The sequence below is a fragment of the Lolium rigidum genome, chromosome 2 (assembly GCF_022539505.1).
Source record: "Lolium rigidum isolate FL_2022 chromosome 2, APGP_CSIRO_Lrig_0.1, whole genome shotgun sequence".
NCBI lineage: Eukaryota > Viridiplantae > Streptophyta > Magnoliopsida > Poales > Poaceae > Lolium > Lolium rigidum.
In genome coordinates, this window is record NC_061509.1 from 122,843,661 (window position 1) to 122,855,420 (window position 11,760).

The window sequence follows — 11,760 nt, forward strand, 5'->3', positions numbered from 1 at the left end:
TTCGTCCGTAATGAAATTGAAGCCTTACAACCACACAAACATGTTCGCTGGTTTGAAGTACATCGCACCCTGCAGTGAAGCTGTCACAGAAGAGCCTGAACATCATCGCATTCAGGAGACCTGGGGTCTAATCACCAGATACTGTAATCCAGAGGGTTAGCTGACATTGAATTTCTGAAACGACACATGGCCCGAAAGGATCCTTAAAAATCATACCAACTGATTCTCTCTAGATCATCATGCCAAAGAAAGGCACACAACACCAGGTTCATTGGCTTTTCCACTGACAGGTAACAAGGTTCACAGGTGTGCCAGACTAACAAGAACACAACACACGTCAATAATAAGAGGACCAGCGGTTCCAAGTTCAAGTCCATAGATCACAGGAGGATGGTGCTGGTAATGCATAGATATAGCACAAGGTCAGCATACGGTCTGTTATATCAGTTACATGAACTCTTATTCAAGGGAGATGCCCATCCTTGACATGAAGACTGATCATCAAGCAGGCTTTGCTTAGCCCGGTGGCCAGTTCATCTGCCTGCCTCCAAGAAGATGGACATGGATGTGATAAACAGATTGGCCTGCAAAATAAGGATATCAGGTCACCGACGAAAAAAGGGTTCAGGAAATAGATGTTCACTAATCCAAGGGCATGGAAAAGGGACATACATCCACTAGGGCCATCATTGATGACGATACGATAGCCATCTTCCAGTCCTTCCTGCTTTGCGATAACTTTTGCAGCATAGAGGAGCAAGCCAAGTATCTCTACGTGCCTCTCTTCTGCCTGGGGACAATGATTACAGTAAAATTACATTATGATTACAGTAAAATTGCATTCTCTTTTTAGGACAAGTACACTTCAGACAAGATTTATAGTAGACCCATTACATGAGCAGTTGGCTTAAAATGGAAACCGTAAACTGCGATAATTGATGAGCATTTACCTTTGAAAGGCCACTTAGTCCATCCTTGACTTTGGGAATGATTACAATATGGATCGGTGCTTGAGGATTTATGTCTCTGAAAGCAAGAACCTGGAAAATGAACACACAGTTCGCTTCTATCATTTTAGGGTACAGCTGCCAAATTCTACGGAGAATAACAAAGACACAAAAGCTTTCAGTTGACCCATAAGAATATAAGATCGATGAACATTGAGGATTTAGGAGATCCCAAAGCAACAAACAGTAGTATTCAATTCAACCCAGGTGGCCTAGTCAATACTGATGGCATTTTAGTAGTACAATGTCATACCCTGATAGTCTTGTACCGAAAGTGGCCTAGTCATTTATAAAATGAAACTATGGCTTTTGCTCTCTTAAGGCCTACAAAGAATGCTAGCGTCCAACTAATGGTATGCATGGATACGGGGATTGAGTGATTGACTGGCAGAACAAAATATTAGTCCCCTCCAATGCATATGTGAAAATACAAGGAGGGAACAATTTAAAATTATGCGCAAAATTGTCTCCTAAAATTATGTGTACATGCTGTGTGTCCGCGTGAAGACAGGAGCATCTATGAGTAGCTATGCATATAAAACTTCAATCTTTCATTTGTTCTATCTTGATGATGGCATTGTAGAAGACAGACAAGGTCGACAAAACAAGAAAACATGTGGGTCCATTTATTACCGTTTCTCCTTAAGGTACATATTCTTTTCTTGGAAATCGGTACAACTCAAGAACTAAACTGTAGCAGGGAAGTTCAGAACTTCAGATAACCATTCAGGATTAATCATATTGTAAAGTAAACTGGTATCTGCAGCCCACGAATGGCTTTAACAACACTAGGAAGAGGCAACAGGATTATAGTTGGAACTGCTCATCTGCCTAGTTGCTCTAGTTCTTTAACTGAATGAGGCCATCCTAGTATCTCCTTATGCAGTCCTTTAGAAGGAATTCCAAAGGAATTGTGAATCCCCAACTTTATACTAAGTACATGCAAGCAAACCGCTTTTTCCCTGGTGAACTTAATGCATGTGCATCTGTAGTCACGAGGAATATTTGCATATACAGTAGTACGGCAAAGCAGTAATTGATCAAGTTAACCTGAAATTAATTTTCAGTCTAAGTGAATATAGATAAAGGCAATTACTACATTTACACAATACCTTCTCATCTTCATACACCACATCGGAGGGTATCTCCTTTTTAATGATCTTGTCGAATCTGCATATGCAATAAATTTCAGAAACGGATGCACCTGCTAAACGACTTTGCTACACACAATTTAAATGCTAGACTTTTTTTGTATCTCTCATGCAATAGCTGATCTATTTCAGCAAGTCGTCCTGAGATAAATAACTAGCACTGCACTGTAATTATTGATAAAATCGTATCTCACTGATCCAGGCCATGTTCCTTAATCTGTCATAATCATAATAAGGACTGATCCAAGAGGCTCCATTTTTTTAGTGATTTGGGGATAACAAGAAATATTTGCATTGGTGCTACAGTAGCAAGAATCAAGTCTACAATAGCAGTTCATAGGCATAATATAAGGGACTGAAACCTAACAGTTTTATCTAAAGGCCGTTTGGTAAGCAGCAGTAGTGAAACATGAGTGTTTTATGGATGCCCGCACCCTAGTTCCTGCTTCCACGGAACTCAGCTCTTGCCTGCGAGGCGTTGTTGTGGAGAACGACAAGAGATAGATGAACAGGTGAAGGCAACAAAGAGATAGATGAACAGGTGAAGGCAACAAGAGATAGATGAACATAGTGGGGACATGGTAAATTGCTTTGGGTGGTTTGAGGATGTTTTGTGAGAATTTCACCAAAATCATGTTGGTCCCTAGCCACAATCAATTGTCCATAGTGCACCAGATTCTATACGTTGCCTTCCTCAAATTATTGCTTATGGTCGCACAGGAGTCGTAAACTTTAGTAGGTAAACATGAACCAGCTGTTGTTACATTTTGTGGTCTTAGCAAACAAATCAGATTAGTTCAAAAGATAATTATGATCACAAAAGCATAATACCAGCAGTGATGGAACTTAGCTGATACATACAGCTGTACAAAAATCAATAAAGAACACAGTGAACATTCATGAACAATCACAACCCTGTGCCCAGCTCCTGTGTGAGCATTTTGTTTCTGGCTGTGTATGTAGTAGGCCTAAGAGTTTGCCTAGCTTGTGGTACTAGCTTTTTCTTTCTGTTCCTTCTGTTGTAAAACTGGTGTTCCCAGTGAAATTTCTGTGTGCTTTCTTTATAAAGAAGGGATGCAAAGACTTTTCTCTTAAAAAAAAAGAATCCATGAACAAATGGGCTTGTTCTAATGTCATTGTCTTCTATAGGCCTATTTCATTTTTTTGGAAGGCTCCGGTTTGCACACTGCATCATGTCGGTTAGGGACATGATTCATAACAGCGAGACTGGTGACCTCCCAGCAGTCCAGCACCACAGAACCATTGCGCAAATTTGGGGACAATTAGGTCACCAACCCTGCAGTCCTGCACTACCCATTTACAAGTACTAATCCTACAATCCCCATTCAATTAATCGAGACAGTACTGAAATATCACAACCCGAATCTATGATCCCACAGCGTCTACCAATGAGGCAATGAAGCTCGCTCCCGTAGATCAAGCAGCAGTCAACAGAGGAACAGCTAAGCTTGCGACGGATCAGTGCGGGGTCTGCGACAGGAGGAGAGGGGAGTGCAGGGGACTCACATGGTGGGGTTGTCGTTGGGCACGGCGGCGAGCGCCGCCTCTTTCTCCGACGCCATGGTGCAGGGAACGATCCAACTCGCCGAGCGCCTGGTGCTGGTGGTCGCCGCCGGAGTCCCGTAGATAAAGAGCACGACAGGCCCAAAACCAGAAACCCTCGCTTTGCTCCTCGATTTACCGTTTTACCCTTCCTGTTTGGCTCAGGGCTGCTTGCCTGGACGCTGGAGCCGTGGACTTTTCGGTCAGTTCACATCTCGTGGGAGCTGTATAATTTACGCAAAGAGAAGCAGAAAGCGGATTTCTGGTATGCGTGGCTGACGTGGCAGGCATATAGCAGTTCTGCATTTTGTACTTCAACAAAATTATACTACGGCACAAGTGATGAAAAGAAAGAACAAATAAAATGGGAGGACACGCAGAAGCAGCATCATCCTTTCTGCATCACTCTTCCTAAAAAAAAGCACGGCATCTTGCTAAAAAAACAGACATTATGAGCAGAATATTGTGTTGTTGGAGAACCAGTAGGTCATGGCATATGTTCGCCTGATGGAGTGGAGCACAGGAGATTTCTTTAATCTTGACCCGCCAGGTTAGTCAGCTAGATTGTCAAAGGTTGATTTGGTGTGCATACACCTACCCTACCCTTCTTGAAACGCCGAGCAATGTGGAGCCGGGGGGAGACTCTTGGAATGTCCGATTTGATTATCGTGGTTTCAGATGGATGGATGCAAAGATCCAAGAAACGGAAGCAGCCATGAAGTCGGCCAACCGCAAGCTGTGCCTGCGTTGGCTACCTGTGCTTTTGTTGCCTTCTGCAAGACTGGAACGACTGAAAGAAGGTTCTAGCGAATGTTAAGTTAGGTGTAGCCGTTTAGGTGTTAGTGTGCTAATGCGATTAGTTTACTAGGTTTCTTGGCTTAATTACTGGTAACCGAGACGTGCAGAAGTTTCTTCAGTGGACCGATGATGGCCATGTGGCCGTGCACCTGGGTGCCGGTTCCTTGCTCGGTCCAAAGAAACGGCATTTTTCTTTTCTTATTATGTTGGAGGATGCGTCAACGACCACACGACACATCACAGCCGACGTGGCATATAGTATGCCGCCCCTTGCCCCTTCCGCTATTAATACGGGGATTTCCTGCTGTTTCACCCAGTTCTGAAGATTTCAGCAGACACCCGAAGCACGAGCATCCCCTTCATCGTGAGGTAAATCTCTCGGTGATACTCCTGCTAAATTCTGGATTTGATCTGATTGTATCTCTGCCCATAAGGTAACTAAAATCATCCCTTGTTCTATCTGTTCTGATGATCAGATAGGCAGAAGAGAGCGGCCATGGACAGCGGCAGCCCGGTGATGACGGAGAGCGAGCGGCGCGCGTACCGGTACGCGCAGGCGCCGAGGGTGCAGGGGGTGCAGGGCCTCGGCGTCAGGAAATCGTGGTCCAACGACTCCCTCTTCAGCCTCGTCGGCTCCCAGACCACGGTCACCGTCCACTCCTGCGTCTGTGCGCCCACCACGCACCCCGGATCATTCCGCTGCAAGCACCATCGACAGAACCAGAACGCCTACCAAATCGGCGGCGCCGGCCAGTCCACGGCCGACGCCGACGCCGACGTGAAGCGCGGCGACGAGGCCCACCAAGAAGCTTCGCCGTCCGCGGAGCAGGAGAAGGCGTCCTGAAGGCGACCGCGTGTTCTTCTTCGCAGGCCGGCAGGAAGGCGTCGTTATGTGTGTGGTTGTATCTGCACGTACGTGCGTGCGTTTGCCTGATGTGACTTACCGTGGAGGGACCCCCGTTTACCGCTGAATATGTGGACAGCTTTTTTCCTCTGTAAATTTTCAAGAGTTGGTTTTCTTTGAAGTGTATTTGATTTTTAGTTATGTTCTTCAGAGAAGAGGGTGAATTTCACTTTTTTCTTACTTATGTAATACGGAATAGAAACATGAATATGGCTTATAAAACAAAAACAAGTGAAAGATTATTGATGAGAATTCAAGAAATCTGTCCCAGCAAAATTTTAACTCTGGTTACTAGGTAAAACTAGCTCTAATGAAAGTGTCATAACTAGTAGTAGTATCATGCATGTCATGTTGGTAAAAATCTGATGTGGCGCACAAATTAATAAGGTGAGAGATGGGAGTGATATCATAATATGATATCGTATCATAATACGTAAAACTAGAAAACTTAATAGCAAACACATCATGTACACAAATTTACATTGAGATTCTACAAAAGATTAAATATGATGATACTATGTACTATTTTATGATACTATGCATTATGCGGGTAGTATCATAAACTAGTATCATGTGCATGATACTAGTATGATACTTCTCATTGTGACTAGTCTAAGCCACTGTAACCTCAACCGCTGAAACTCCTTAATACTCCCTCCGGTCCTAAATATAAGCCATATAGTGTTTTGAGAAAAATTTCATAATATAAGGTTTACTACGTTGCCCCACTTGTATGGAAAATATTTGTAGTGATTCGATTATGTTTTCTTAGCTTATGCAAAATCCTCTATTAGCTCACGTTAATTGCCTAGGGTTAATCCTAACCAAACAAGGTGTAATTTTTCCCAAAGTGTGTTTCTTAATTTCCGTGTCACTTATATTTAGGACCGAGGGGAGTATATATTATAATATCATCTAGCGTGAATACCCAACTATACCCGATAAGGGGTACCTGATAGGGCACCAAAATCCGTATCTCCTTACTTCCAAAATTTTCTAACAAAATTTCTGCATGTAGATACATGTATGTGCATGCGTACCATTTTTTAAACCCAAATTTAAAAATATGTACCTTACATAAAAATGATAAGTCCTCAATAAGCAGTCTAAAGAAAACTCCTCTTTCCCAACATGTCGGTAACTTAGGGATAGCTAAAATATAACTTGATCCTAGATTAAGTAATATCGGGTTCAAGAGTACCCACTTTGTTCGCGTTCTCTTTTCATGACATGGGGCATCACCCTTGATAATTCAACAATCTTTGGTGTTCGTTCTTGTTTTGCAAGCCTTGTCATACGTCTAAATATGTAATTTTTCCAACTATAAATAACTTTACTTAGTAAAATTGTAAAGTTGTGAAGATAAAGTGTAAGCAATGTTGTAAATTTTGGAATACTAGTTAAGAATTTTTGAAAGCTCATAGCTCCGCAAGATTTTAACTTCTCCCTGCGGGAGAACTCAATTTCATTAGCAAATGATAACAAAACATCGAGTTCCAGGCACCTCGTGCCAAATGCGAAAAAAGGAAAAAAAAAAGGAACGGAGCCCAAGTAACAACTACCATACCTTAAACAAACTACAATGACCCACATATTTTTAACAACTAGGAATATCCTATGGCGAAAATGTAATCAACCACGGAAGCACCATATATACATGATCATAAAAGATTAGCAAAACAACAAAGGGCACCCCACAAGTTTTTTTCCCTTTCATGGCCAAACTAGAATCGCTCCCAAAAAGTGTAGCCATCGATCCTGAACAACACGACGATCTTCATCTTCACTCACAACATCAATGATCCTTGCAGTCGACGTCCTCGTCATTACCGTCGCAGTCTGTTGAAGGAATTTGGTCAAAATCCAGGTTACACCTTTCCGCTTCATTTTGCAGTCTTGCACGGTAGAGTAAAAAGACACACTTGTAACAAATGAGTTAAAAAAAGATGATGCCATGATATGGTTCTATTTTCGAAACAAGATCAATTATGAATTTCTAGTAGTGCCCAACACAAGGTTGCCACACCTTCAACATGCATGTTAGTCCATAAGGGAACCATATTCGCTATCCACCACAAATATTGTGTAAACCAAGAAGGTATAGTAAAAGCACCAACGATAGATCTTATTGTGCTCCACCTCCACCTGAACATAATAACTAGAAACACAAAAGATGTTGAATGGTCTAATCATCATGGCAAAAACAGGAAAAAATTCCAACCATTTCCCTTTTTTCATGTTATCTTTGGTCACAATTGCATTGTGTTGGATTAGAAAAAGGCATATCCTCATTTTGAGAGGTATTTTTGTCTTCCACGGATGCTTAAATGACATGTCCACGCCCAAAAAATGACAATTTTCTATACATGGATTTGACAATTAATTTTCCACTCTCTGAGAACTTCGACTTTGGATATCAGCTGGTTGAGCACCAAGGGCCATACAAAAGCCAACATATTCCCCGAGTTTGTACATTGAGTTTGCAAAGGAACATCCAACCACCTCCTACATAAACATCATCTTCCATCTATTAATAGCCATCTCTCTAATAATCAAGTCCTGGTCCAAATTAATTTCAAGCGGGAAAATTTTCTAAGACGAAAATTTATCTGTCGTATAAATCATGCCCAAAAGATGTGCGTTCCCACCATTAATCCCCATACACCTCCCTTGGAGATACAAATGCTTGATTTTGATAAAAACACCACACATAGGAATCACAATGTTTATGTGTCACATTGCAAACCCCACATTGTATTTTATACTTGGCCTTAACTAATTGCTGTCATGGGCCCTCCCCACTTTCTAATTTCCACCACCCCTTTGAGAGTAGACCTATATTGAACAAACTTAGGTTTTTCACCCCTAGTCCTCCTTTGGATTTTGGCATACATATTAGATGTTACTTAACCATGTGATACTTTTTGTAGTCCAACCACCTCGCTAGAAAATTCTCCTTTCAATCTTAGCTTCTCTAACATAACCAAATTCACCAAATACATCGACATATGGTATATGGAAATTGTACTGAGAGAAGATTGTAACAAGATGAACATAGTGCCAATAGATGAAGCATTCACTATGATCTTTTACCTCATAAGTTATATTGACAATTTTAGACCTACCAATCCCAAGTTCCTTCAGTAACTTGACCACCTCTTGAGCATCCGATTCGATTTCAACCCCTTGGTAACCCCTCTCCATCTACAATTGGACAGCATCACGAACAACCAGAGCTTCCATCGCCATGAGCCTAGCAACATGGTGATAGCAAAAAAATTGTGCCACAATCAGCTCTCCTCCATGGTAGCTTACCACTAGGCCAATCGCCCCATGCGCATCTGATACGTCCCAAACGTATCTATAATTTTTGATGCCCCATGCTTGTTTTGTTATAATTCTTATATGTTTTATGTGCACTTTTCCACACTTTTTAGCATTTTTGGGACTAACCTATTAACGCAGTGCCGCAGTGCCAGTTCCTTTTTTCTGCAGTTTTGTGTTTCAGAAAAGTTGTACATGAAAGTTTCTCGGAATTGGACGAAACAAAAGCCTAGAGTCTTATTTTTTCGGGACGAAGAGGAAGCCAGAAGGACACGCGCATGAGAGCTGCCACGTGGCAGTACATAGGGTAGGCGCGGCCCCACCCTTGGTCGCGCCTGACCCATGTACTGGCGCCTCGTCGCTGATGACCCACAAGTATAGGGGGTGTATCGTAGTATCTTCGATAAGTAAGAATGTCGATCCCAACGAGGAGCAGAAGGTGTTGACAAGCAGTTTCGATGAAGGATTCACTGTAAATGCTCACGGACAAGTATTCAGGGGGTTTTGATGTAACAGATGAATAAAGTAAAAGTAAGTAAAATGCGAGAGAAATAATTGCAGCGAGTGGCCCAATCCTTTTTAGCATAAAGGACAAGCCGGTTTGTTTACTTATAATGACCAAACGTTCTTGAGGACACACGGGATTTTAGTCTAGTGCTTTCGCTACATGCAGCTGATTAATCTTCATTGTTTTGATAAGTATTGTGTGGGTTGATGGCGTGTATTTCACACGTTCGTTGGGCAACCCCAAGAGGAAGGTATGATGAGCACAGCAGCAAGTTTTCCCTCAGAAAGAAACCAAGGTTTATCGAACCAGGAGGAGCCAAGAAGCACGTTGAAGGTTGATGGCGGCGAGATGTAGTGCGGCGCAACACCAGAGATTCCGGCGCCAACGTGGAACCTGCACAACACAACCAAACTACTTTGCCCCAACGAAACAGTGAGGTTGTCAATCTCACCGGCTTGCTGTAACAAAGGATTAACCGTATTGTGTGGAATATGATTGTTTGCGAGAGAAAACGGTAGAACAAGTATTGCGGTAGATTGTATTTCGAGTAAAGAGAATTGGACCGGGGTCCACGGTTCACTAGAGGTGTCTCTCCCATAAGACGAACAGCATGTTGGGTGAACAAATTACGAGTTGGGCAATTGACAAATAAAGAGAGCATGACAATGCACATACATATCATGATGAGTATAGTGAGATTTAATTGGGCATTACGACAAAGTACATAGACCGCCATCCAACTGCATCTATGCCTAAAAAGTCCACCTTCGAGGTTATCATCCGAACCCCCTCCGAGTATTAAGTTGCAAAGCAACGAGACAATTGCATTAAGTATGGTGCGTAATGTAATCAACAACTACATCCTTAGACATAGCATCAATGTTTTATCCCTAGTGGCAACGAGCACAACACAACCTTAGAACTTTACATCACTTGTCCCGGTGTCAATGCGAGGCATGAACCCACTATCGAGCATAAGTACTCCCTCTTGGAGTTAAAAGCATCTACTTGGCCGGAGCATCTACTAATAACGGAGAGCATGCAAGATCATAAACAACACATAAGCATAACTTTGATAATCAACATAACAAGTATTCTCTATTCATCGGATCCCAACAAACGCAACATATAGAATTACATATAGATGATCTTGATCATGATAGGCAGCTCACAAGATCCGACAATGATAGCACAATGGGGAGAAGACAACCATCTAGCTACTGCTATGGACCCATAGTCCAGGGGTAGACTACTCACTCATCACTCCGGAGGCGACCATGGCGGTGTAGAGTCCTCCGGGAGATGATTCCCCTCTCCGGCGAGGTGCCGGAGAGCGATCTCCGAGATCCCCCGAGATGGGATCGGCGGCGACGGCGTCTCGGTAATGTTTTCCGTATCGTGGCTCTCGGTGCTGGGGGTTTCGTCACGGAGGCTATTTGTAGGCGGAAGGGCAGGTCAAGAGGCGGCACGGGGGCCCACACCACAGGCCGGCGCGGCCAAGGGGGCCGCGCCGCCCTAGGGTTTGGCGCCCCGTGGCCCCTCTTCGTCTCTCCTTCGGACTTACGGAAGCTTCGTGAGAAAATAGGCCTACGGGCTTTTATTTCGTCCAATTCCGAGAATATTTCTTTACTAGGATTTCTGAAACCAAAAACAGCAGAAAACAGCACAGCGGCACTTCGGCATCTTGTTAATAGGTTAGTTCCAGAAAATGCACGAATATGGCATAAAGTGTGCATAAAACATGTAGATAACATCAATAATGTGGCATGGAACACAAGAAATTATCGATACGTTGGAGACGTATCAGCATCCCCAAGCTTAGTTACTGCTCGTCCCGAGCGAGGTAAAGCGATAACAAAGATAATTTACGGAGTGACATGCCATCATAAACTTGATCATACTATTTGTAAAGCATATGTAGTGAATGCAGCGATCAAAACAATGTGTATGACATGAGTAAACAAGTGAATCATAAAGCAAAGACTTTTCATGAATAGCATTTCAAGACAAGCATCAATAAGTCTTGCATAAGAGTTAACTCATAAAGCAATAATTCAAAGTAAAGGTATTGAAGCAACACAAAAGAAGATTAAGTTTCAGCGGTTGCTTTCAACTTGTAACATGTATATCTCATGGATATTGTCAACATAGAGTAACATAATAAGTGCAATAAGCAAGTATGTAAGAATCAATGCACGAGTTCACACAAGTGTTTGCTTCTTGAGGTGGAGAGAAATAGGTGAACTGACTCAACATTGAAAGTAAAAGAATGGTCCTCATAGAGGAAAAGCATCGATTGCTATATTTGTGCTAGAGCTTTGATTTTGAAAACATGAAACAATTTTGTCAACGGTAGTAATAAAGCATATGCATCATGTAAATTATATCTTATAAGTTGCAAGCCTCATGCATAGTGTACTAATAGTGCTCGCACCTTGTCCTAATTAGCTTGGACTACATGGATTATCACCGCAATACATATGCTTTAACCAAGTATCACAAAGG

At 42.4% G+C, this 11,760-nt stretch overlaps 2 protein-coding genes across 2 annotated transcripts; one reads left to right on the plus strand and one right to left on the minus strand.

The window, feature by feature from the left end:
* Positions 1–210: 210 nt before the first annotated feature.
* LOC124687161 (14 kDa zinc-binding protein) lies at positions 211–3,823 on the minus strand. The gene is made up of 5 exons (XM_047220978.1): positions 3,686–3,823; positions 2,120–2,177; positions 951–1,040; positions 673–790; positions 211–584 (listed from the first exon to the last, which is right to left on the minus strand). Exons 1-5 carry the CDS (start codon positions 3,739–3,741, stop codon positions 517–519), a joined length of 390 nt encoding a protein of 129 aa, XP_047076934.1. The 5' UTR covers positions 3,742–3,823; the 3' UTR covers positions 211–516.
* Positions 3,824–4,930: 1,107 nt separating this feature from the next.
* LOC124687162 lies at positions 4,931–5,571 on the plus strand. Its single transcript, XM_047220979.1, has one exon. The coding sequence runs from the start codon at positions 5,016–5,018 to the stop codon at positions 5,361–5,363; it is 348 nt and encodes a 115-aa protein (XP_047076935.1). The 5' UTR covers positions 4,931–5,015; the 3' UTR covers positions 5,364–5,571.
* Positions 5,572–11,760: the final 6,189 nt, after the last annotated feature.

Excerpts from the sequence above, each read along its gene's own strand:
- LOC124687161 (XM_047220978.1), bottom strand. The coding sequence starts at position 3,741 with ATGGCGTCGGAGAAAGAGGCGGCGCTCGCCGCCGTGCCCAACGACAAC. Across the intron at positions 791-950 it reads GACTAAGTGGCCTTTCAAAG|GCAGAAGAGAGGCACGTAGA; the intron begins GTAAATGCTCAT and ends CATTGTCCCCAG. Across the intron at positions 585-672 it reads CAATGATGGCCCTAGTGGAT|GCCAATCTGTTTATCACATC; the intron begins GTATGTCCCTTT and ends CTTATTTTGCAG.
- LOC124687162 (XM_047220979.1), top strand. The coding sequence starts at position 5,016 with ATGGACAGCGGCAGCCCGGTGATGACGGAGAGCGAGCGGCGCGCGTAC.